We start from the raw sequence: 26425 nt of genomic DNA, 5'->3' as shown, positions 1-26425 counted from the left end.
CCATTTGGGGGAATCATTTTCAATACATTAATATGTTATCCCTACATCATCACCGAGCTCTCTCTGAGCCCGGGGTAATTCTGTCCCGTAACTGGGGGCTCTTTATCTGGCACAGAGGAACCAGACCTATTTCAACCACAGAGCGACAGCCAGCCTGTGACAGCTATCATCTTCTGTTTAATCAAATAACCCATTGGGAGATGGGGCCTGATCCCACACCAGCTGTCATTGATGGAGAGACTCCATTGTCTTCAAATGACATTAGATCAAGTCCCTAACATGTAATGACTCTTGATGGCTCATTACAATCCCGGCAGTTTAAGGATCTTGGCAAGTGAGTCTAATGCACACATACCTATTTGTTTGTGCAACATGCTGCAAGTGTTTCCCTCTTCTGGGCGTAACACCCCGACAGTAGAGAGAATGTGTTTTTAAATGAAAAGTTTCACTGGAGTTATTCTTAACTTTCCTCTCCCTCCCATCCCAGTGCTTCTTGAGGTCTGTATAAGGATGGGTTTATTGGACGGGCTGTTGAAATTTCTACAAGGGAGATACCGTACATAAACAGACACAGCACTAGCTCCTTCATTTTCCATCAGAGACTGTCCCCTTACTTTCATAATCAGAAATCAAGAAGAGGACCCTGGAAGATTTGAGAATATTATAGCTGACAGTCTTATACGAGACCAAGATGTTCAATAGCATCCTGACCGAGGGGGGGGGGGGGGGGGAGAGGAATGGAAAGGCAGCTGCCATGGTGCCTGCTGAAGCTGAGGACTGGAGCGGAGGAGGGGCAAAGTGTGATCTAGGTGGCACTAAAACCTGGCTGCCTTCAGCCCAGCCTCTGCCACCTGAGGCCCCGCCCCTTCCAGGAGCACACAAGTGCTCTCCCACACACCTTGCCCACGGCCCAGCAATTCTGTCAGCCACCCTGTTGAGGAGATGTGCTTACACCAAATAAAATAAAAATTCTTTGAACATCAACATAATTTCCATTCCAAGTATTATTTTTAATTTTTATAGCTGGAGTTTTTCAACAACTGGACACTACAGACTGAATTTTTGTCTAGGTGACACACTAAGCAATACCAAATAAAAATTCAACTTGGCAAAATATGAATGCAATTCAAGACATTCTAGAAGAGAAGCCAAGTGAGCACTTCAGAGATCCATCAGGATGATCACATATCTTGGTGTGTGTATCCCAACCTATGTTCAGTCAGCTCAGTCTCCAGACAACTCTGGAAAAAGAGTTCATTGTTATCAGCCAGAGCTGCACAGGAATTTGATTGATGCGCATAGGAGATCGGTAACAATAGCTCCTGCCATGACTGTACGTTGCATGGTGACAGCTTGTTTCCTTGGCAACAGTGATTATGGAGTTCCATCCAAGACTCTAAACAAGGTTACAACTTTTCAAAGGATGCAGAATACAACCCCACTGGGAAGATGTGGAGAAATTATTTTACTGTAGGCAAATAGCATTATGCAAGTCGTGAGACATTTATGCAACAGCAAGACATGTCCAAAAGGTAGGAGGGATGAAAGAGGAAAAGTAACTTTAGCCTTTGTATGGTTGGCTTGGCACACTTTAATAAACAAGATACTGTTACAAGATTGAATATCTTTTTAAATCATACATTTACTGCACCTGAATTGCTGACAGTGTCTTTTATGCAATAGAAGCAATCAAGAAATGCCTTTTTCTTGTTGTCATTTAATTACTTCAAGACACAGTGTCTTGAAATAAATAGATTATTTATGATAAACAAATACAAAAAAGTCACGTTGATTAAGATGCTAAATTTGCAGTTAAGTTCATGGAAAGCTGCATGGAATTTGAGTAATGAATATACCAGTAATGACTTGTTATATCTGCTATGGCTAATTATGTTAATTACATTTCTTTTGCAGGGTACTTTTATTTTACAGAAAGCAAGATAATTTATGGCACAGTTAAGGGTAGAGAGGCATTGTAAACATGAATTACGGGTGTACATGTTACCAAATTATTTTCAGAAGCAGTGCATCAAAAGATTGCTGACGATCTCATGAAACCCATTCAAGAAAATAAACAGGAAGTCCCAGTCACCCTGCTGTGCATAGGACTTAGACAGCTCTCAGAATAATGCTTGATCTTTCCTATATTTCACTCAGGCGTTGCAATACCTAGGTACAGTGCAGTGAATTGAGCAAGAAGGTTTAGTCTCAAGGCTGAATTTTCTGGCTTTTACACAACATGTTTGTTAGATTTGTAGGTTCACTGTAAGTTTATTTTTGAATATCTGTTTTTGGCATGTGCATGCAAACAAAGAGTCGTGGGAGCAGTTTGGGCAGGGAAATGAGCAGCTATCTGATATGCACATGCAAAAAATGGCAACTAGAAACTGGGTAAAAAAAGACCCGTCCTGTGTTTTGATTTTTTTTTTTTTATTTAACATCCTTGGATTTTTTTTTCTCCTAATAATGATGATGCTACACGCTCATGAGCAGGATGGAACTAGGAAGGCTCTTGATGCCCCCTAATTCTGTTTCAGCAATATGCAAGGGCTGTAACAGCCCTAGTCACCCCTAGAGACTTCTCTTAATACTGGAGTTGTACAGGGACAGTATAAACACTCCTTCAGTGTTATCCTCATCCCTTCCCCTCATGGACAGCACATATAATAGGCTGGAGAAGGCTGTGCTGGCCCCCTCCTATTGCTAGTTGGAAGCAGCCTAGGCAGGCTGTTTTTCTTCTGGGAAATCAGCTGGGGCTGAAGCTGGGGATAAGGTGGCTAGGACTTGGGGTAGCTGGGGAAGCCCAGAACTATGGGGCTCCCAGCTCTGGGGCTGCACTGCCCAGTGCTCCAAGCCTGGGAGGGAGAGAGCCGCATGCCACGCACTGGAAGCTCTAAAACTGGAGTTGCTTGGACAATCCAGGACTAATTGGGGCAGCCATGGAATAGGGGTGCTTTGGGTCCAATCCCATGGTTCACCCACTGGCACCGCCCATGCTTCTGACCCCTCCCCCATGCAGTGTGAGGATGCACTGGGGAAAGGACGTGGGGCATGAGGAAGCATTTTGGAGTGATGTGGGAATAACTGTAGCTCAAAGCACTATGGCAATTCTACTATGCAGAGCAGTCCAGCGGTAGCTGAAGTCAGGCTGCAATGAGGTAGACCAGACTCCCACGGCTACTGTAAAATAAATCACTGGGTCAGATCCTCATTCAGTATAAATGAGCTGTGACTAATAGTCAGACATACTCCAGCCCCCAAAGCAGCCCAGGATTCAGGTATGAGGCACATTTGCTCCCACTCCTTTTGTGCTGTCTCTCTCATGAGACAGCACACAGACTCTGGTGCAAAACCTGAAACATTTCCATTTTATTAGATGTTTTACAGCAGTGTCGGGAAGTAGTTTGAATCGCTACTTCTGCCACTGTCAAGTATTGCAAACAGTGCAAAGGAAAAATCTGCATTCCAAATATCTTCACTGACATCTTCAGAGAGAACACAAGTATAGCTTTTCAAAGCATTGCATGAGGTTGTAATGTTTTCTACCTCTCAAGTCAGCTGGAGCCAGATATAGAAGGCCCTGCACTGTACTTGGAAAAAGGATCCCATTCTGGTCCCATTGTCTATAGGAGTTTTGCCATTGGTTTTGATGAGAATAGGAGCAAATCCATTTCACTGATATGCAGTTAACATTGGGCATCCTGATCTTGCAAGGTTCTGATTCTGAGACATTCTATGATGCTATGTATTCCACGGGATTACATCATCTGTTCACTGTCATGACTCAGTCTCTCATTAAATCATGCCCATCATTTAATTCATACAGGCTGTGTCTACATTGGCACCCTTTTCCGGAAAAGGGATACTAATATCTCCCACGGCATTTGCATGAACAGGGCTGCCGCTTTTATTCCTCTTAAAATCAGGAATAAGGGATCTTCCGGAAAGGCTTTATTTTCTGAAAGATCCCATCTAGACTGGCGCTTTTCTCCGGCAAAGCCCTGAGCCGGAAAAAAGCGGCAGCCCTGTTCATGCAAATGCCGCGGGGGATATTTAAATCCCCCGCGGCATTTGCAATTCCGACTGGTCTCATTAGCATCCCTTTTCCGGAAAAGGGTGCCAATGTAGACGTAGCCACGTAGAATACTATGAAAAGTGCAGTAGATGCGGTATGGCCATAACTTCCAATCTGCAATATCAAATATTTAGTTTTATTCCCTACTACCACCACCACTAAAAAATAAAATACACAATTCTTCAGTAGAAGTGACCTGAGCTAAATCTTAGGATCATTTGGCTCTCACTTATACCAGGGTAGCTAATGCTAGTTAAGCCATGGAGTCACTCTGGATTTACAATGATGCAACAAAGAACAGGATTTATCAGCATGTTTTTATTTAAATTAAGCATCTATATATTCTTTTTATATTTATAGAAAAAGAAAAACAAAATATAAGGAAACAAAGTACGCATGTTATCAAAGGTCTAACTGATACAAACCATATTTAACTTTTTTAAATTAACATTTTTTTGCTGATTGGGTCAGATTCTGAAATTGTGTTCATGGATATAACATCAGGTGCACAACTACACTCATGCTATTAGAGACTCAGCTGGTGACCAGCTAAAAGAATCAGAGCCAATACATGCAAAAGGCATGTGAAATATGTTTTTCACTTGACAATTTTCAACCTTCTTTCATAGGCTTCCTTACATACAGGTGATGCTGCTTGCTTAAAGACATTTTTGATCATCTCTAAGAGAGAGAATGCAATAGGGTTAGAGCCACAGTGAGTTTCCATTAGCACATTAGTGAAATTAATTCCTCTCTCACAAGGCTTTAGGTCTGTGATTTATGATAACCAGTTTCTCACTGCTGGCAAAGTGGGAGGAAATGACTCGGCCTGGACAGATAGCATAAATCTATTTTTTTTCTTTTAATGGTTGACATAATCTAGAGTGTTGCTCCTAGAGGTGTCACTGGAGATTCATATCCAGCCAAAGTGCCCTGCAGTCAAGGCAGAGAGTTTTGGTAGTTCCATACATTTGCAAGGGGTAGTAGTTTTGAATTGCATCCTGCCTCTGAGAGAGAGAGGGAGCATTAGGCAGGACAAGAAGCTATGGGTTCAAACTAGAGCATAGCAGATTAAATTTCAGGAAAATTTTCCTAACTGTAAGAGCAGGAAAATAATGGAACAGGATCCCTAGGGAAGTAATAGAAATGTAGCCGTGTTAGTCTGGTGTAGATGAAGCAAAATATAGGACTATGTAGCACTTTAAAGACTAACAAGATGGTTTATTAGATGATGAGCTTTCGTGGGCCAGACCCACTTCCTCAGATCAAGTAGTGAAAGAAAATAGTCACAACCATATACACCAAAGGATACAATTAAAAAAAATGAACACATATGAAAAGGACAAATCACATTTCAGAACAGGAGGGAGATGCAGGGGAGGGGGAAGGAAGGAAGGTAAGTGTCTGTGAATTAATTATATTAGAGGTGGGGAGAGTTAGATGTCTGTGAGCTAATGGTATTAGAGGTGATAATTGGGGAAGCTATCTTGGTAATGGGTAAGATAGTTAGAGTCTTTGTTTATTCCTTCTCGGAGAGTGTCAAATTTTAACATGAATGACAGTTCAGAGGATTCCCTTTTAAGTGCAGATGTAAAAGGTCTTTGTGGCAGAATGCAGGTGGTTAAGTCATTGAGAGAGTGTCCTTTCTGGTTGAAATGGCAAGAAACTGTTTTTTCTTTGTGATCTTGTCTGATATCTGTTTTGTGGGCATTAATCCTTTGGCGAAGTGTCTGAGATGTTTGTCCAATGTACATAGCAGACGGACACTTTCGGCACATGATAGCATAAATTATATTTCTGGATGCGCAGGAATATGTGTTCTTGATCTTATAACTCACTTGGTTAGGTCCAATAATGGTATGAGCAGAATGAATATGTGGACAAAGCTGGCAACGGGGTTTGTTGCAAGGGAAGGTACCAGGGTTGGTATTAGTGTGGTATGTCCTGTGGTTGTTGGTAAGAATCATCTTGAGGTTAGGTGGTTGTCTATAGGAGACTATGAGTCTGTCTCCCAGAGCCTCTTGGAGTTTTGTATCCTGTTCCAGTATAGCCTGTAGTTTATTGATAATGTGTTGGACAGGTTTAAGTTGGGGGTTGTAGGTGATGACAAGTGGTCTTCTATTGTTGGTTTTCTTCGGTCTGTCTTGAAGTAGATGGTTTCTAGGTATTCGTCTGGCTCTTTCAATTTGTTTTTTTATTTCTCTGGGTGGGTAGTTGAGGTTTATAAATGCTTGGTAGAGATCCTGAAGCTTCTGGTCTCTGTCAGTGGGATTAGAGCAGGTGCGGTTGTATCAAAGGGTTTGGCTATAGATGATGGATCATATGGTGTGTTCTGGATGGGAGCTGGAAGCATGTAGGTAACTGTATGAGTCGGTGGGTTTTCTGTAGAGAGTGGTGTCTAATTTTCCATTGTTGATTTATACTGTGGTGTCCAGGAAGTGGATCTCTCGTGTAGAATGGTCCAGGCTGAGGTTGATGGTGGGGTGTAGGTTGTTGAAATCTCTGTGGAATATCTCCAGTGTTTCTTGGCCATGCGTCCAGATCATAAAGATGTCATCGATGTACCGTAGGTAGAGAAGGGGTGAAAGTGGACGGAAGTTGAGGAAACGTTGTTCTAGGTCAGCTATAAAGATGTTAGCATACTGTGGGGCCATGCGTGTACCCATGGCTGTGCCACTGATCTGGAGGTATAAGTTGTTCTCAAACTGGAAATAATTGTGGGTGAGAACAAAGTTACATAGGTCTGCTATCAGGTTGGCAGTGTTGTCCTCTAGGATAGTGTTTCTAATTGCTTGTAATCGGTCATCATGTGGGATGTTGGTTTGTATAGTTTGTATGGAAATATCCTACTCATGTAAAAACCACGAGGAGTCAGTGGCACCTTAGAGACTAACCAAAATACATAGAATTATGAGCTTTCATGGGTAAAACCCACTTCATTATCTTTTCAATTCATCTGATGAAATGGGTTTTAGCCATGAAAGCTCATGATTCTATATATTTTGGTTAGTCTCTAAGGGCATATCTACACTGGGGAGTTATTTTGAAGTAACTTATGTTGAAATAATAACCCCCAAAATAACAATTTCAAAATATGTGTTATTCCTCAGGACAAGCAGGAGTTATTATTTCAAAATAATCAGCCCATGATTTCAAAATAACAAGCTTGGTAGCGTGGATGCCCACTTGTTATTTTGAAATAGTGTAGATCAGGGCTAAGGTGCTACAGGACTCCTTGTTTTTAAAGCTACAGACTAACACAGATATCCCTCTGAGTTCCTACTGTTGTGTTACGAATCTTCTCCTTTTTTTCTTCTAGCAGTGATTTTTTTTAAAAGCATTAAAGTTCCAGGGAAGAATTTAACTTTGCATTTAACTTCAAGCATATGTATAGTTCCACTGAATTCACATACTTATATGCTTTGCTAGTCTGGGGCTCAAGAGACCTTTTAAAGTTATATTTTATTTAACAAAAATGTCATAATTATTCCAATTGTGCTTCAGAGAATGTGAACATCTCTTCAGCCCAGGCCTGCAATTTAGAAATCTACCACGGAACTCTTTAGAAAATCATTTTAACTTAGTAGCTGTGTGGATACAGCATAATAATTTGCCTATTACTCTAGGAGCACTTCAAACTGACAAGAAATATCATTAAAACAATTACACAAGGGATCAGAAATGGAAAATTAAAAAAAGCAGGTTTAAAAGGCTTTAGTGGGGATGGTAATGCAAGTTTCTTGGTGAGCAAGAGTGTAAAAGGCAAACTAAGTAAAATATGGAATAAAATCAAGGGCACAAATCTATTTGGAAATAATCATGACTAGATTTACTATTTGCCAGGTTAAGATTTTGTTTTGCCTTTTTTGAAGCATCATCAAAAATACACAGAACATCTTGTCTTATTTTTATCTGGGAGCGAAAGAGCAACAATAAATAAATCCAAAACTTTCAGTCATGGATAATGTTTTTGGGAACTGTGCAATGTATAACATTTCTGAAAACAAGTCTATCATTAGAGGCTTTAATATACTCTGTGTCTTTAGGCAAGCAAGTATGTAAATATTGGCCTAGTTGTATACATGTATAGTGAATCAAACCAGCAATTGAACCATATAATAGCCGCCCAAAGAGACGATGGAGTGACTACTTACATTTGGATAAGTGTTGGGGATGACTGATTAGACTCCCTAAACTGTTATTTATATTGCTGCTCTCTGGATAGAGATCTGAAGCCCTCTTGATTCACTGCAGGTTCGATACCATGGTATTACAAGTTGGACCTTCCTTGTCCGGCACCCTCAGGACCTGACTGGTCCTGGATGAGGGATTTTGCTGGATCGGGGAGATCATTTCTGGCCCTCTGCTGCCAGCCCCACCCTCTGCTCTGCCTCCCCACACTAGTCTGTGAGCTAATGGTATTAGAGGTGATAATTGGGGAAGCTATCTTGGTAATGGGTAAGATAGTTAGAGTCTTTGTTTATTCCTTCTCAGAGAGTGTCAAATTTTAACATGAATGACAGTTCAGAGGATTCTCTTTCAAGTGCAGATGTAAAAGGTCTTTGTGGCAGAATGCAGGTGGTTAAGTCATTGAGAGAGTGTCCTTTCTGGTTGAAATGGCAAGAAACTGTTTTTTCTTTGTGATCTTGTCTGATATCTGTTTTGTGGGCATTAATCCTTTGGCGAAGTGTCTGAGATGTTAAAATTCGACACTCTCCGAGAAGGAATGAACAAAGACTCTAACTATCTTACCCATTACCAAGATAGCTTCCCCAATTATCACCTCTAATACCATTAGCTCACAGACATCTAACTCTCCCCACCTCTAATATAATTAATTCACAGACACTTACCTTCCTTCCTTCCCCCTCCCCTGCATCCCCCTCCTGTTCTGAAATGTGATTTGTCCTTTTCATATGTGTTCATTTTTTTTAATTGTATCCTTTGGTATATATGGTTGTGACTATTTTCTTCCACTACTTGATCTGAGGAAGTAGGTCTGGCCCACAAAAGCTCATCATCTAATAAACCATCTTGTTAGTCTTTAAAGTGCTACATAGTTCTGTATTTTGCTTCAGCTACACCAGACTAACATGGCTACATTTCTATTACTATTATACAGAGCAGAGATTCACAACCTTTTTCTTTCTGAGGCTCCTCCACCATGGTATAAAAATTCCACTGCCCAGCTATGCCACAGCAACTGTTCTTCAGCACATAAAAGCCAAGACTGGTACTTGGAGAAAGTAAGAAGGGCAATTACCCAAGATCACATACCAAAGGAGGCAACATAAAACTAAGTTGCTCATGGTTCAGCGTCATCCCCAGATGGTTGGGCTCGTGTCCCAGGTTACAGTCCCACATGTTGGGTCATTGGCTTTGTCAGTCATGACCATGAGAGTTAGCCAGCAGCCTGGGGACTAAGGGATTAACTATGTCCCTTACATAACCAGGTAGCAAGCAGCCAATAGAAATGTAGGTAGGAATTTCAAACTGGGACAAAGGAATTTTGGGGTTTTCCCCTCCTTTGTTCCTGGGCAGTTTCTCTCCAGCTACTGAAGGGGACAGACAAAATGTCTTGCCCCAAGAAGGGTATGTCTACACTACCCCGCTAGTTCGAACTAGCGGGGTAATGTATGCATACCGCACTTGCTAATGAAGCCCGGGATTTGAATTTCCCGGGCTTCATTAGCATAAGCGGGGAGCCGCCATTTTTAAATCCCCGCTGCTTCGAACCCCGTGTAGCGCGGCTACACGGGGCTCGAACTAGGTAGTTCGGACTAGGGTCCTATTCCGAACTACCGGTACTCCTCGTGAAACGAGGTGTACCGGTAGTTCGGAATAGGCACCCTAGTCCGAACTACCTAGTTCGAGCCCCGTGTAGCCGCGCTACACGGGGTTCGAAGCAGCGGGGATTTAAAAATGGCGGCTCCCCGCTTATGCTAATGAAGCCCGGGAAATTCAAATCCCGGGCTTCATTAGCAAGTGCGGTATGCATACATTACCCCGCTAGTTCGAACTAGCGGGGTAGTGTAGACATACCCGAAAAGACTCTTCACTATCTGTAAGTAGGGTAAAGTTTAGATAAATCCATCTGTGCATTTAAAAATGGGTTTTCCTCTCCTTTGTAACTAAGCTCTTGGCCCATGGGGGTCCTCCCATGAGTATATTAAGTGGTGACTTTTTCATCTAGTCATTATGCTTGTAATAGGAGTATTGTGGTGATAATAAAAGTTCTTTTTCTTTTTTTTATTAACCTGGTATTGATTAATTTTTTGTGTCCTGGTTTTATTTTAGGGATGAGATTTCCCAAGTGATCTCTTCCCTTGTTTCCTCAACATTACTTGGGTGGTGGCAGTGGATTTTTATTCCCAAAATCTAGGTTTTTAAGATTTTGGGGGAAAATTTCATACCAAAGCCTGGAAATATAAGGTTTTAGGGTACTTTTGCGAGCCCCCACTTCTGCATTTATCATGCCAGAGTGGGGAAGAAGCTTTGACAGGCTTTCTGTCCTGGACCCGAGCAAGTCAATGCCAGCCATGCTTGGTGAACCTCCTGAAATCAGCTCCAGACGCTCAGGGGACCCCAGGGTCCTAGTTGAGAACCACTGCTGCATAGTGTATCTCCAAATCCAGATCTCTTCAGGGCATGCCATGCCTTTCATTAAGAAGCCCAGCATTCCATTGATTTCATTTGTGAGTTTGGCTTTCCAAGTGCTGATCCAACAAGGCCTGTCCCTACAATATTAGGGCTCCATCCTGCAAACATCTATGCATGCGTAAATATATACACGTGAGCAGTCCTATTGAAGTCACACCCTACATCTTCTAGAGGATCATGTTGGCACAATCTTGTCATCTTTGAGGTTTTATTTACTTTTTGTGATCTAGTTAACATGCACGAAAACAGAATCTTGTTTCTTTGTACATGAAACAGCCTGAAGTGCATGTACCAAACCAGGAACATATTAATGGTGTAGTGTGTTATCTCTTTAGTTCCTCAGGTCTGAATACAAGAAGCCAGAGATTCTGTTCTTCCCACTCATCTGCTCTCAGCGATTCAGATACTACTTTACCGGTTGTATCAAGGCATAGAGGAATACAGAAGCAGAGTACTGATTCGGGGATATCTTCACCAGTAAGAGTTTTGTTTATCAGTCTGGTTATGAGTTTATGAAAGCAAACACAGATGGAAAGTAGCTTTATGCCTAGACTCTCTTTCTGCAACATGCTAATGGATGTGTTCTGCCCCGGTTAGCCTTCAGATAGGATCATAATGGACAAATTTTGGCCAGTGTCAGAAAAGTACTATAAACAACTTTCAAATGGGTACATATAAGTGCTACAAAAGCATACTCTCTATGTTACAAAAGACCTTAATGTAAGGCAATTCTGTGTCTAGCCAGCATACAGAGTCATCCATGTGCTGGGCCAGGAAATGACATAGCTTTTAATACCAGATTTAAATTCCTAGGGTTGCCCTGAAATTCCTCTCTGTGACTGGTGGTTGGGAGTGACTACCAAGCAGTTTTTGGTGGGAAGGCAAAATGTGGCAGACAGCTTCTGCCTCAGATTCCATATCTGACTCCAGCTGCAGGTTTTCTGTGCTGCTCTCTAGTGTCCTAAACCAGATTTTATGTTTAAAATATATATTCTCTCTTCTCATTCCTGTGCCATTTCATAACTGACTTTCATAAAGCATTTAATTAGTGATTGTTAAGGTAGCACAAGTCACCCGTAAACATTCACCTAGAAAATATCAGAAAGAGATATTAGAAGTGGAAAAAGTACAGAGAGGGCAACAAAAATTATTATGGGTATGGAACAGCTTACATTTTAGAAGAGATTAAAAAACCTAGGACCATTCAGTTTAGAAGAGAGACAACTAAGGAGGGATATGAAATCATGAATTGTATCAAGAATGGACTATGTGTTATTAACTCCTTCACATAACATTAATAGGCAGCAGGTTTAAAACAAACAAAAGGATGGACCTTTTCACACAGTGAATACTCAATCTATGGAACTTGTTTCTGCGATGGTTTGGGATCCTAGGAAAAAAACATTCTCTATATGCTACAAAAGACCTTATTGCGAGTAGTTAGGATGCCAGCAAAGATGCTGAGATATCAATAAGTTCACCTATTCTGCCAGCTTGGGCTCCCCCTTTATCTTGTCTTGCTGAGCCAGACACTGAGGCCTCCTCTAGCAAAGCACATACAGGGCCACTCCCAGTTGCAGAAAATACAGACCTTGAGAACAGTGAGAAGACTCAGTTTAAAGGATTACTGTAGCATCCAGATGTTCACACACACCCGCACACCCTGTGGGGGTAAAACTCCAAAGTTATAAGACAGTCACCTCCTTCCTCAATGTAAGGGAAGGTATACACAGCTTTTGCCCCCCACTCTGATAGAAATTACATAAACTGGGTTATATTATAAACAAGAAATAAGCTTATGAACTTTAAAAGGCTTCACTTTAAGTAGTTAAAAGGGTAGCAAACAGAACAAAGCAGATTACTAAGAAAATAATACAAAGCACACAATCTAAGCTAGAAATAATTAAATAAACTGGTTACAATTAGTTATTTCTCACTCTGGACATTATTTCAGACAGAGACCTTCACAGGCCAGAGGTGTCCTTCCTGGCCTCGATCCAATACACTTCCAGTTATAGTCCTTTTGTTTCCAGGTGTTTTCAAGCATCCCTTTGGTGTGGGGAGGCAGAGAAAAGCCATCTGAAGACAATTATTGTTTTCCTTCCCTGACTTATGTAGAATTTCCAAAAGGCAGGAAATCTTTGGTTGATTCCTCACCAACCCTGTGGAACAGTATAACAGTCCAAGATGCAGGCTAGTAACATTATGGAATATCTGTAGGTAGACCAAATCTATTCACAGACCATTGTACTAGCTGATAGGGCATCAAGCTCTGTCTGGCTTTTCCACTCTGGTTCCTGAAGTGTCTGTAGTGGCAGTGACCCAAAGCAGCAAATATGAAATACAGATACACAGGTCAATGTTCCTAACTGAAGGTACAAAAATGATACATGCATACAAATGGGATAATCATATTCAGTAAATCATAACATTTCCAGTGATACCTTACATGAGCCATAAAGCATATCTGTGCTATTTCATATTCACACCATAAGCATAGTTTCATAAAGCATATGGAATGCCAAGCCATAGTTGTCATGGGATGTTGTGAAGATCAAAGGTATTAACTGGGTTAAAAAATAATTAGACAAGCTCACTGATGGAAGGTCCATGAATGATTGTTAGTTAAGACCATCAGAGATCCAACTCCATGCTCTGGGTGTCCCTATACCTCTAAGTGCCTGGAGCTGGGAAAAAACAACAAGGCATGATTCACTAGAAGTGTTTTTGTTCTGTGCCATCACTCTGAAACATCTGGCAATGGCCACTGTAAGCAGACAGGTTACTGGGTTAGATGAACAATTGATCTGCCCCAAAATAGTTGTTCTCACATAAGATTGTGTGTGTGTTTTTTTTTCTCCTGGAATAATGCCACAGGTTTTTGCTTAAATGTGACACTATTGCTTAGTATTTAAGACCATTAATCAGTTCTTTGTTTCTTTTATTTGACATCCTTCCATTAAAGCTTCCCTCAGATTCCTTCAAGTATCTCACTTGGCACGAGTTAAAAGAACATGATGTTCGAGGAAATCAGATTCGTTGCCCACGAGTGAGAGAAGGTGAAGATAAACATTTGTTCCTACGGGGGAAAAAAGAAATATTTATTGCAAATATGAAGTATTTTATCCTGTACAGTATTAAATTCCAGGATGAAATCCTGGCCTTCCTGAAGTTTTGGAAATGTTGCCATTGACTTTCTATATTGTAGAAGTTTCATTTTTTTTAATCACTCAGGACTTATTTACACTACAGAGAAGATCGAAGCTGCTGCAGTTGATCTTCCAGGGTTCAAATTAGTGGGTCTAATGAAGACCCACTAATTCGTACTGAAAGGGTGCGCTCATCAGCACTGGTAGTCCTGCTCCTCACGAGGAGTAAGGAAAGTTGACAGGAGATGACCTCTTGGTATCTGGAGTGCACCAAAACATGATTTAAGATACTTCGAATCCAACTATGTAATTAACATAGTTGGAGTTGTGTATCTTAAGTTGACTTTCCCCTTTAGTGTAGACCTGGCCTCAAACACCAGATGTGTAAAATTTAGAGTTAAACAAGCAGAGTGAAAGTCAAAACTGTAATTTCTATGTTTTCAACATTATTGCTTGATTTGTTATGTTCTTTACATGTGCATCATCATTTAAATATTGTATGTCACAGTCACATATCCCAAAGGAAAAGGATGACAAATAGAGGGTAAAACCCCAATCTGAAAAAAGCAACACAAGTGCTTAATTTTAAATATAAGTGGCCTCACTGAAATAAATGGAACTACTCAAAAATTTGAACTTAGGCACGTGTTTAAAATTAGGTGTTTACAGGATTGAAACCTAAATCGAAAAAATCAGTGGGGCAGTATATTATATTATATAAGAACACACATATGCATATAAATATATGGCAGCATTTTCAAATCTTGGGTGTCTAAAGTTAGATGCCTAAATAAAAGCTTTTATTGGGCATTGAACTGAACAGGAAATCTTATTTAATAACAAGGCACCAACTCACAGTTTGTTGGTTTTTAAATTTTTCCTGTTACAGACTACCCCTCTGAAGCTTATAAATTGTATGTAAAGAGTTGAATTAGCACACACAATATAGTGAAAATCTCCAAATTAATTTACTGCTGAGGCTGGGAACCTACTTTGGTATAATACTGTGTATATGATTTCAAATCAATTATTTCCCCAACTACATATATTCTCTTAAAAAGTAACTGCAGACACCAAATCATATCAACTATTGAAAATATATTGTTTCTGAGCAGGGCCTTCTGAAGAAGAGCTCTTTTTCAGAGGAGAAGAAGAGGCTTTGCAAGTAAGAAAACAAGTAACAGAAAAAGAGAAATGGCAACAGAGACAGCAAGAGAACTGGGAAAACTGTGCAGTAAGATCTTAGTATTAATTATTGTTATTGATATAGCTCCACAAGAGTATGTTGCACTGTATAACCCACAAGCGAAACAAATAATTGGGCCAATTTAAGAGTGCTGACTGGGACAGTATATGGTGCATTACATAAGAGTACATAGTCTGGACTGTACTATACTAAGAAAGATTATGGTTTGGACTATGTTCTGTGCAAGTAAGGACAGAAAGTAAACTCTTCACCACCTTATGGGCCTACATGGGCTACCCAGGTACTTTGGATTTGGGCATACAGAAATAATGAACTATTTGCCTGCTTAGTTACTTCTTAGAACAGATGGGTGAAAAGTGGTTCCATCCTTTTCCCCCTCCATGCATGGTGGCCAGAATAGCTGAGCAGGTAAGATGGGGGCTCAAAGTACTGACTTACCGCAGTTCGTTGTGATTACCCTAATAGCAGTGGTGTAGAAGGACAGGAATTGGGAAACTAAATCATGGTGCTTTTTGGGGCTATTTTTGGTGAAACAGCTTCTGCATCTCTCCCAGCCTAAAGGCACAGTCTGACCTATTGAAAAGAGATGCCTTTATGAATGGAAAGTCCAGAGAATAGATAGATTTGGGGAGGGAGCTTTGCATATATAATAACTGGCAGATTGTTCCAGGCATATTGGGGCGTGAGGAAGAAGATACAAAGGTGAAAACAAGTGAAACTCTTTGGTGGAGAACATAGGGGAAGGAGAGATGCCAGTACAGAAGTATACAGAGTAACTCATCCAGTTTCAGCTATATTCCAGTAATTTGTAATTCATATAATATAACTTCAGTTCTGTCTATCTCTTACATGGTAGGTGAGCTGAACAAATTTAGCAGCATAATTCTATTATCCTAGGCCAAATTTGGCAACATAATTTGTTTTAAATTAGGTATAACTGTGCCATACTAAAATAAACTCACATTGTAACAGATCCTGTGGTTGCAAAAGATTTTAATAACTAATTTTTAAAAGAAAAAATGAGCTAAAGAAATTTCTTTTGCATTTTTCCCCATCCCCAGAATTTGAACCTTTCATTTCAGGACTTGGGAGACGCTTACCAGCTAGAAAACTTTAACAGGATTCTCCGGAGATTAATTCGAGTGGAAAGGCTTTGGTTGGTGGACAATTCTTTGACAGACCTAAGTGCCATAAGGTTGCCAAGGTAGATGAAAAATCCTGTTGCCAGGTTCTATCCATAATCATAGACTTCAAAGGAAGTTTTGCCATTGACTTCTATGGGAGCAAAATCAGGCCTTTAGCGATTAACAGCATAATGTGTGCATATATGCTATTGAAAAAAATCCAGTTAATCTAAATGTAAATTGTAAAAGATATCTGCAAAGCTAAATTTTCAGGGCCTAGTCTTGCAGTCTTTGTTGTGCAAAAAATACCATTGCCTAGTGGAGTTTTATCAGTGTAAAAATGCATGAAATCAGGATCCTGGAAGATGAACTTCCTTAGTCACAGAACAGATAGAGCAGATTGTGTAAACTTTCTCACCCAATGCTTCATTTTCCTCAGTCCTAATAGAAAAGAAAAAACAGGACTATGTAGCACTTTAAAGACTAACAAGATGGTTTATTAGGTGATGAGCTTTCGTGGGCCAGACCCACTTCCTCAGATCAAATAGTGGCAGAAAATTGTCACAACCATATATACCAAAGGATACAATTTAAAAAAAAAATGAACACATATGAAAAGGACAAATCAAATTTCAGAACAGAAGGGGGATGGCGGGGGGAGGTAAATGATAATGATATCATTAGCTCACAGACATTTACCTCCCCCCCCCCCCATCCTCCTTCTGTTCTGAAATTTGATTTGTCCTTTTCATATGTGTTCATTTTTTTTAATTGTATCCTTTGGTATATATGGTTGTGACAATTTTCTGCCACTATTTGATCTGAGGAAGTGGGTCTGGCCCACGAAAGCTCATCACCTAATAAACCATCTTGTTAGTCTTTAAAGTGCTACATAGTCCTGTTTTTTGTTTCAGCTATACCAGACTAACACGGCTACATTTCTATCACTAATAGAAAAGGGCACAGTCAAGGGGTGAGGAGTTAGTTCAGCCTGTATGTGTATTTTATTATTGACAAAGACCTGAGGCTGCACTCAGAGAAGATATGGACCGTGTGGTGTAAATTGGACCTTATGCTAATTCCATCATATTCCCTTATTCAGTTCTATATCCAACCACTCTTCCTACTTGTATGGCAGTCTTAGCTGGTACAATTTATGCATTGTGACCTCAAAAGAAGGTATCAGAAGGTGTATGCTAATGTAGCCCACATACTACTTTTCTTTTCTGACTGTAAAGGAGTCTAAACTAGCATAATGAGGTCCAAATCATGCCACCTTCCATATCTCCACTGAATATGATCCAGCAACTGCTAGCTGTTTCTGCTGTGATTTTTACGATGTGGGCAGTTGTCCTCTAGAAACTGATTTGAGGTCACCAGAGTGACCGTTGGGTGATTACTGACTTAGTCTGGATTTAAACTAGTAACCTAGAAAGGGGCATTATCACCATCCTACTACAATCTGTTTGGATCCTCTTAAAATTAATTGCAATGAATTAACAAGTATGTAGTAGATTATCAGCCGGCATAAAATGGCCTATCTCTCCTTAAGTTAATAAAGCTACACTCATTTACACCAACTAAGGATCTGGCCCTACATCTATTTCCTCACAATAATTAAGGATGTATATTCTTCTGTATATGTGATGGCATGCATTTTTGTCCTTTACAGATGCAAAGAATTAAATGTCAGTAAAAATCATTTTACATCCTTCAAACAGCTGCCAAAGATCCCTCAGATTCGTCACTTGTCACTGGCTGATAACAACATTGAGACACTAAGTGGGATATCAGACTTGAGATCCACTCCGCTAGAATCCCTTGTACTCATGAGGAACCCCTGTGAATTTAAAGAACACTACAGGGAGCTGTAAGTTCTACATTATTGCCAGTAGAGTGAAAAAATATCTGTTCCCATGAAAGCATAAATGTTATACACAATTGACATGTGTGGCAGCTTTTATGGATAGTAAAGGAAACTGGCTTTCTTCTTGCTGTAGTCTTCTGTCATCACAGTTCAAGTCTTGCAAACTCAGGCTAGTTGGCAAGATTACTTGTGTCACTAATGTTCCCCCGGGGGAATAATTCTCTATGGATTTGTCCTCTATGTGGAATTTTCAGAAAGTGCTTGACAATGCTATAATCCAACAGCTAAGCGAGAATGAATCCTCAAATGCAACCTCATGAGTTAAACTGAAGCCTGTGCACCAGGTTTGGAGGTAATCTATAGGTATAAGATTTATTCCCTTTAACTTAAACTGCCTCAGGCCAATTCTCACTCTAGTGATAGTGTATTAGGAGTCTAAACTGAATTACATGGCAAGAATCTGGATGAAGGTGTTAGGAGGTATAAGCTAATTTAAAAGGTTGTCCACTCTACATTACAAGTTCTTGTACATCTCTTGAAAAACAATTAATAGTTTAACAGCACCTTAAAGACTAATAAAACATGTAGATGTTATCATGAGCCTCCATGGGCACAACCCACTTCTTCAGATGGAAGGTGTGTGTCGTGCCCACAAAAGCTCATGATACCATCATACATGTTAACGGCTGTCTACATTGGCACCCTTTTCCGGAAAAGGGATGCTAATGAGACAAGTCGGAATTGCAAATGCCGCGAGGGATTTAAATATCCCCCGCGGCATTTGCATGAACATGGCTGCCGCTTTTTTCTGGCTCGGGGCTTTGCCAGAGAAAAGCGCTAGTCTAGATGGGATCTTTCGGAAAATAAAGCCTTTTCCAGAAGATCCCTTATTCCTGATTTTAAGAGGAATAAGGGATCTTCCGGAAAAGGCTTTATTTTCCGAAAGATCCCATCTAGACTGGCACTTTTCTCTGGCAAAGCCCCAAGCCGGAAAAAAGCGGCAGCCATGTTCATGCAAATGCCGCGGGGGATACTTAAATCCCCCGCGGCATTTGCAATTCCGACTTGTCTCATTAGTATCCCTTTTCCGGAAAAGGGTGCCAATGTAGACACAGCCGTTTTGTTAGTCTAGCAGCACCTTAAAGACTATCTGTTGTTTTTCCAGTTACAGACTAACTCAGCTACCCCTCTGAAGCTTTTGTACATCCCTGGTAGTGGTTTTTCTTGACGGTCTCCTTTTTTCTGCATCCTAACACTGTGAGTTACATTAACTTATGCATTAGACTCAAAGGATCAAGTTCAAAGGTGTTGCATGATAGAACAAGGAGGTGAGTCTAAGGCCAGCCAACACTAGACCTGTAAGGTTGGCTTAAGATACACAACTCCAGCTACATAGAATACGTAGCTTGAGTTGGCTTACTTTAAGCCAAGCTTGGCAACGACCACACAGCAATAAGCTGTGCTGGCTAGAGCCGCCGTCAGTGTTCGATTTACGGGTCTGTACTAGACCTACTAAATCGAATGCCAGAATGCCAATCTCCAGCACTGCGAGTAGAGATGTGCCCTATTTGAGTACATTTTGGAGAGTCTAAGTTGGTGTAAAATGTTCATGGAGAGAGTTGGAAGAAGGAGCAAGTTATGCTCCCATGAGTTTCATCTCTGTGATTGATTCTCCCCACTCCACTAGGACTCTGAAAGACCTTCCACAGCAATAAATGGCAGCTGGGTAAAAAGGGTTTTTTGAGCTTGTCTCTGCTATAAGCTCATCAGAGACTTGTGCTGCCAGGAGGTTCCTAGGGAACAACTAATGAGGGACAATTGTCCCCATTGCAAACACAAGATCTATTAGCTGTGTCTTCTGGAACCTTAGCCTGCATGAGGTTTCCTGGCTACCTGCACCCAGTCCTTACAGAGGGTATGTCTACACTACCCCCCTACTTCGAACTAGGGGGGTAATGTATGCATACCGAACTTGCTAATGAAGCCCGGGATTTGAATTTCCCGGGCTTCATTAGCATAAAGCCGGCGCTGCCATTTTTAAAAGCCGGCTAGTGCGAACCCCGTGCCACGCGGCTACACGCGGCACGGACTATATAGTTCAGATTAGGCTTCCTAATCCGAACTATCTGTACACCTCGTTCCACGAGGCTACACGCGGCACGGGGTTCGCACTAGCCGGCTTTTAAAAATGGCGGCGCCGGCTTTATGCTAATGAAGCCCGGGAAATTCAAATCCCGGGCTTCATTAGCAAGTTCGGTATGCATACATTACCCCCCTAGTTCGAACTAGGGGGGTAGTGTAGACATACCCAGAATGAGTACAAAAATCCCTCTCCCGCAAGGAGAGTAAGAGAAGGTGATTCCTTGATATGAATCTTGTTGAGTTTCCAGCAGGCTTTTTCCCTTAGGGAGATGATCATGATTGTGTATTTTAAAGGTATTTTTCCAAAAATATATTTAAAAAATACTGTACCCTGATATCTGAGATCTAGCACTGAGCCAGTCGGAATTTCATTTTCACAAGATTCAGAAGGGTAATCGTGTAAGTCTGTTTCAGCAAAAACAATGGGAAGTGCTATGGCATCTTAAATATTAATACATGTATTTGGGCATAAGCTTTTCTGGGCTGGAATCCACTTTGACAACTGAGGAAGTAGGTTCCCACCCATAAAAACTCATGCTCAAATACATTTGTTAGTTTTTAAGGTGCCACACCACAGTATATCTGGTTATTTTCACAAGAATAATCCAAAAGGACCAAAAGAGAGGAAAAGTCAATACTTAACATTAATTAATAAAGCTGCCTTTGTTATATTGAGGTAGACTAAAGCATCTCATGCCAAAGGATCTAAAAGCCTGTTCCAAAGTAGATATATTCCAGAGTTGCTTCACGCCCTACTGGAATACAAACTCCTCTGGGGCCACGGGTAGCAGAAATTAATAATACTATGAAGAAACTATGTTCATATGAAAAAGTACACTGCACTCTAATGTTCACTGAAGGCCAGATGCATTGATTGCAGATAGTTTGGGATCAGGTACATAGAACAGACAGGGCACATGTGTTTACTGTCATATAATGAAAGAAGTTCATGTGCAGAAAATGCATAAAACTGAGTTTATTGCAGCAAGATAGAAGTTGAGTCACAAACTTTGCCGCTTGGGTTTGTCGTTTGAAATTCCTAGGCACCTACAAAGACTTAGCTACAAAGCCCTCCTCTTTGTGATACATTAAACAACAGGCATGTTTCTCTCCTGTGTTACAAGTGTTTAATGGTTGTTTAACTCCATTGACTTCAGTGGCTCCATTGACTTCAGTGGCTCCAGTACAGTACAGTGCACATTCAGAAGTTTTGTCTTATTTAGTCTGAAGTGGCATACCCAGTTTGGGGTCTGAATCCATATTTCTGGTATGTTCAAATACAATGTTTGGCCAATCGCTACATCTGCTTGTAATATTAGCCAAGTAAATACCTAAAATTTGCTATTTGTTCTTTGATTTCTCTTGCAGAGTGTTCTCCAATTTGCCAAACTTGAGAATGCTAGATGGGGTCCCAAAGCTGCCAGAAGATTGTCCACCTCCAGAAATCAGTTCTCTTTCAAAAATATGCACCATACTGTAGCACTGTATCTAGAATCAGAATGGAGCTAATGGAATTGCCACAGTTAATAGAACTAAAAATCCAGTTAATAAACTTTTTTTTTCTGATCAAACTGGTATAGTGTCATTCTTGAAAATTTGATCCATTTGTATGTGCAAGAGAGAAAACTGAGGGGCAGATATTAAAAGTTTGGCGCACATATGTGCATACATCCTGTGTACACGTACTTAAGCTAGTGCATGGAAATGTACATATGTTGTTATACTTTCTAAACTTGGAAATCTGGTCCTGAATGGTATAAATGTATATCATGTTCCTCATCATCATTTCAGTGATTTTCAGTTAAACTACAGATATATTGGACATATTGAGTTTTGTTTTCCCTTCTTTCTGATACCAACATAACTCCATTGACTTCAGTAGAGTCCTGGGCCAAGACTTTCAAAAGTAGAGCCTAAAGTTAGACTCCTAAATTCATATTTGGGAGCTGCCAGGAATTCAACCCTTTTGAATACACTGAAAGATGTCAGACTAGATGGAACAAATGAGCCAAATTCAGATATAATGTAGACTCCTAATATTCAAAGTTCTGTATGATCAGTGAGACTTGTTTCAGCAATTCTATTAATAATATACAAGATGGCAATGGAATTTGGAGTTCTCACTCTGGGTCGTATTGCACAGTTAAAAGAAGTGAAAATACAACCACAACTTCTTTTGTTCACTAACCCTAACAGAACTGACTCTGCATATACCCAGGGAGCAGATCTGCTGAATGAGAAACTACCAGTTGAATCTAATCACTTTTCAGGGGAGAACAGGACTTTAATACTTGACATTGACAAAGTTAATAAAAGAACTGCAGACATGTCTATTTAAAAAGAATATGAATTCATCATGGCTTTGGCTTGTTTTGACCCTTTCATTTATATCTATTTAGTTGTTATTTTCCCTGTATATTTTTCTGTTGTTGGAGGAGATGGCTGAGTACATTACAAAGACTGCATTAAAAGATACATTATTTGCTAAAAAGGAGCTCATGGCTGGCTGTGGAGTCTGAGCAAGTGCTGAGCCTGGAACCCAGCCAGACCAACCGAGGTTACTGCAAGAGTCCTATTGGCTACTGTGGAGGGTAGTGTCTCTATAGAGCAACACTTAGTGGGAGGTAAAGACTGTATGCCCCAAAAGGATTTGTTTCTTCTGTTCCATGTGTAGATAGTTTGTATGATTTGGTTGCAGGACTGAGTCACGGAAGACCCAACAAAGAAACCATCCGCTGGTGGAGGTGCGGGGGGGGGGGGGATCAAGAGGGCACTTGCAAGAGGTGGGTGCCAGACCATTCCGATAACTAAGGGTACGTCTACACTACAGAAAAGGTCAAAGCTGCCACTGTCGATCTTCCAGGGTTCAAATAAGTGGTCTAGTGAAGACAGCTAATTCGAACTGAGTGTGGCACTCCGGTCGATGCTGGTAGTCCTGCTTCCATGAGGAGTAAGGGAAGTCAAAGAAAGAGTGTTCTCCCTACGACTTCCTGCAATGTGGACTGTGCCAAAAGCCAAGTTAAGGTACTTCGACTTCAGCTATGCAATGAGTGTAGCTGAAATTGAGTATCTTAATTCAACCTTGTCCTGTAGTGTAGACATTTGCTAAGAACCAGCAGGCTCACACCCAACCAGAAGAAGGTGCTCGTGGGAGTTGGGTGCCACGCTAGTCCATACAGAAATATTGCAAGCACACATTCAGCCTGAGAGGGCTCAGGAGAGGTGGGATGCCAACCACGTTAAACTCAGGCAGAGCTTGAATGCACCATAACTGATGTCAGGGAAAAGTAATTAATCTTTGTATGCATCTTGAGTAGCACCTTTGCTTTGATACTGTGCATACTTTGTAGACTAACTGAAGTGTAGGAGCATAAGCTTTCGTGGGCAAAGACCCACTTTGTCAGATGCACGAAGTGGGTCTTTGCCCACGAAAGCTTATGCTCCTACACTTCAGTTAGTCTATAAGGTGCCACAGGACTCCTCGTCACTTTTGCAGATTCAGACTAACACGGCTACCCCTCTGATACTTGTGCATACTTTGTAGACAATGTAAAGTAAAATCTAAATTAAGTGTATACATTTTAATGAATGCAGAAGCCACATTAATACAACAGTAAGAATATGAATATAAACACACAGAAGTAGGAAAATTAGTTCTGCTCCTTCATACACCTTATGAAACCCTATAAATCATCTGTTGGTCAGAGGAAAATGGGCTTTCAGATTAAGCCAGTGGCAAAAGCTGTCCCCAGTTAATTTGCATCAGGATTTTCATTGAGCACTCTCAGTTTTCACAGGAACACAACTTCCTCGTTTTGGCCTGAAACTTTAAATAACTCTTTTTTCAAATGTAAGGTTTCATTTTGAAAGTCCGAGTGAAATCCTGTCTGCTGCTTGTGAGTCACTGTGGGTGTGACTATGCTTTTTGCACTTTAAAGAAGATGGTTGGGGCCAATTCTTTAAAGGCATTTAAGTGCCTAAAGATGTAGGTGGGTGAGTAGTGGTATTTTCAAAAAGGCTTGGATGTCTAGGTCCAGATTCACAGAAGTAATTTGACACTTAAGCCTAGGCTGCAGGGATGAGAAGCCCTGCTTTATAACCAAAAGCCCAGTCATTAGGATAATCAGTTAGGATGTGAGAGACCGCTGCTTCCATTCTTTGCCTGGTGAGGAAAAGGGGTTTGAACAGAGACATCTGCCACCTCTCAAGTGAGTCCATTAAGCACTGGGCTATCCACTTGTTCTCTCTCTCTCTGGTTTAAATAATATTTAATTATTTAATTAAAGTGGAAGAGAGATTGAGCCTCCCACCAGACTATCATGTTGCATCCCAGGAATGGCAGCGGGAGCCCATCCTGGGGAGGAGCAGGCTGACAGTGGAAGAAGCCCCAGGTGTTTGAAGGCATGGCTCCCATAGTCAGCCAGTGCTGTTGTGGCACTTCAGCTGCCACCACCAGGGGGTGACAGTGGGAGCCCCTCCTCATGGGGACCCCTCCAGAACAGGGTCCCGCAGCCAGTCCCAGCTCTGGGGTGGCAGGACTTCCTGCTGTCAATCCCAGGTGGCGGGGGCTCCCCTGCCAGCCTGAGAAGTGGGAGAGGAGATCCCACTACAGCCCCTCCTCCCGGGTCCTGGGGAGGATGAAGAACCCTAGGAGAGGCTGTGAGGGATGAGCTATGGCCTGGGAGCTGCAGGGGAGCTGAAGTGAGGAGGGTGGGGATGTGCTGGGTAAGTTCTAGCAGATGAGGTGAGTGCTGGCAGGGTGAGCAGAGGGCAGTGGGAGTCCATGGAACTAGGGGGACTGAACTGGGGAGCTGAGTGTGGGGAGCTGCACTGGTGACTGGTAGACGGGATGAAGTGCTTGGCAAGGGCAGATGTGTGTGTTGAGGGGGGAGGGGCAAAATGAAGTTGGGCGAGTGGGCAGCCCTATCACAGGCACACAGCCTGGGGATGGGCAGGGAAGATCTGAAATAGGGTCAGTGACCTACAGAACACATCATCCGCTTTTTATCAACAATTTAAGGTTTGACTAATGATTTTTAATTTCTTGAAGTTAGCGATAACGAAGTCTGGAGCCAGGCCTGATGACAGGAGGTAAGGGGGAGCAAAGGGGGCAAGTGCTACTGCAACAGTATCCGGAGGGCCAGGCTCTTTGAATCCCCACTGGAGCACAGTGCAGTGTTCTCCAGGAGGCCCTGGGGGCTGGATGCCCTGGCCCCGCCCCTCCTACCAAAGGCCCCACCCATCAGGGCCGCCTTTAGGCCGATTTGACCGATTCCCCCGAATCGGGCCCCACACCTAAGAGGGCCCCGTGCCCTAAAGCCAGAAGTGTGCTGGCTGGCCGGGCGTGCTGCGGGAGGGGGCATCAGCCCTGGAGGAGAAGCGTGGCGGCTTCCCTGTGCCACAGGAGGGGTGAGTCAGCCCCGGGGCAGGCATGCACGGGGCTTTCCCCATGCCGTGGGAGGTGGGGGTCGGTCCCAGGGCAGATGGCGTGGGAAGGGGGAATCGGCCCCGGGGCAGGTGCGCCTGGGGGAGGGGTTGGCCTTGGGGCAGGTGCACGTGGGAGGGGGAGTCAGCCTCGGGGCAGGTGCGTACGGGGGTTTCCCTGCACTACGGAAGGAGGGAGTCAGGCCCGGAGCAGGCGCGCACCAGCTTCCCTCTAGGGGGGTGGGAATCCTTCTGGGCCCCCCTGCCTCGCCTCTTCCCTGTCCCTGCTCCCTCTTCCCACTCCCCAGCCACAGAACTCTATCCCCAGCAGCACCCTGTCCCCAGCTGCAGAAACCTGTCCCCACTGGCACTCTGTCCCCGATGCAGAACCCTGTCCTCTGCCCTCCCAGCACCCTGTTCCCTCTCCCCTGCCCCCAGCCGCAGAACTTTGTCCCCACTGGCACCCTGTCCCCTGCCGAAGCACCCACTAGCACCCTTCCCCAGTACTATGTCCCCTGTTCCCACCAACACAGTTGGGGCCACATTAGTGAAGCTTGGCGGGGGGGGGGGGGGTTGGAGGAGGGTTTTTTTGCATCTCACTTGTGTGGCCCAACTGATTTTCTATGGGTCAGTAACCCCTGACTCAAAACAGGTTCCCTGCCCTTCTCAGAAATAAAGACAATGCAGAAACTTTTTGTGTTTGACATAGTATTTTATTTAAAAATGAAGCCTGGCCAACAAACCCCCAATTGGGGCCAAGCCCCCATCTGGCCACAG

The 26425-nt window shown here is 42.2% G+C and overlaps 1 protein-coding gene across 1 annotated transcript; it reads left to right on the top strand.

Annotated features, from left to right (window-relative positions):
* The first annotated feature begins 995 nt into the window (after nucleotides 1–995).
* LOC106732599 (uncharacterized) lies at nucleotides 996–21777 on the top strand. Its single transcript, XM_075938378.2, has 7 exons — nucleotides 996–1532; nucleotides 11071–11212; nucleotides 13701–13794; nucleotides 15000–15118; nucleotides 16153–16295; nucleotides 17888–18085; nucleotides 21593–21777. The coding sequence occupies exons 1-7, from the start codon at nucleotides 1507–1509 to the stop codon at nucleotides 21702–21704; spliced, it is 834 nt and encodes a 277-aa protein (XP_075794493.1). The 5' UTR covers nucleotides 996–1506; the 3' UTR covers nucleotides 21705–21777.
* The last annotated feature ends 4648 nt before the right edge of the window (nucleotides 21778–26425 follow it).

Source organism: Pelodiscus sinensis, chromosome 10, assembly GCF_052426305.1.
Source record: "Pelodiscus sinensis isolate ZL-2025 chromosome 10, ASM5242630v1, whole genome shotgun sequence".
NCBI lineage: Eukaryota > Metazoa > Chordata > Testudines > Trionychidae > Pelodiscus > Pelodiscus sinensis.
Note: the sequence above shows the minus strand (reverse complement) of the source record. Positions and strands in the feature narration are given on the sequence as shown.

What these genes read in the sequence shown, in the direction of transcription:
- LOC106732599 (XM_075938378.2), top strand. Translation starts at nt 1,507, where the DNA reads ATGCAACAGCAAGACATGTCCAAAAG. An exon ending in TTGCCCACGAGTGAGAGAAG is followed by an intron (nt 13,795 to 14,999) that starts GTGAAGATAAAC and finishes GTTTCTGAGCAG; the next exon opens with GGCCTTCTGAAGAAGAGCTC. An exon ending in AAAGAACACTACAGGGAGCT is followed by an intron (nt 18,086 to 21,592) that starts GTAAGTTCTACA and finishes TTTCTCTTGCAG; the next exon opens with AGTGTTCTCCAATTTGCCAA.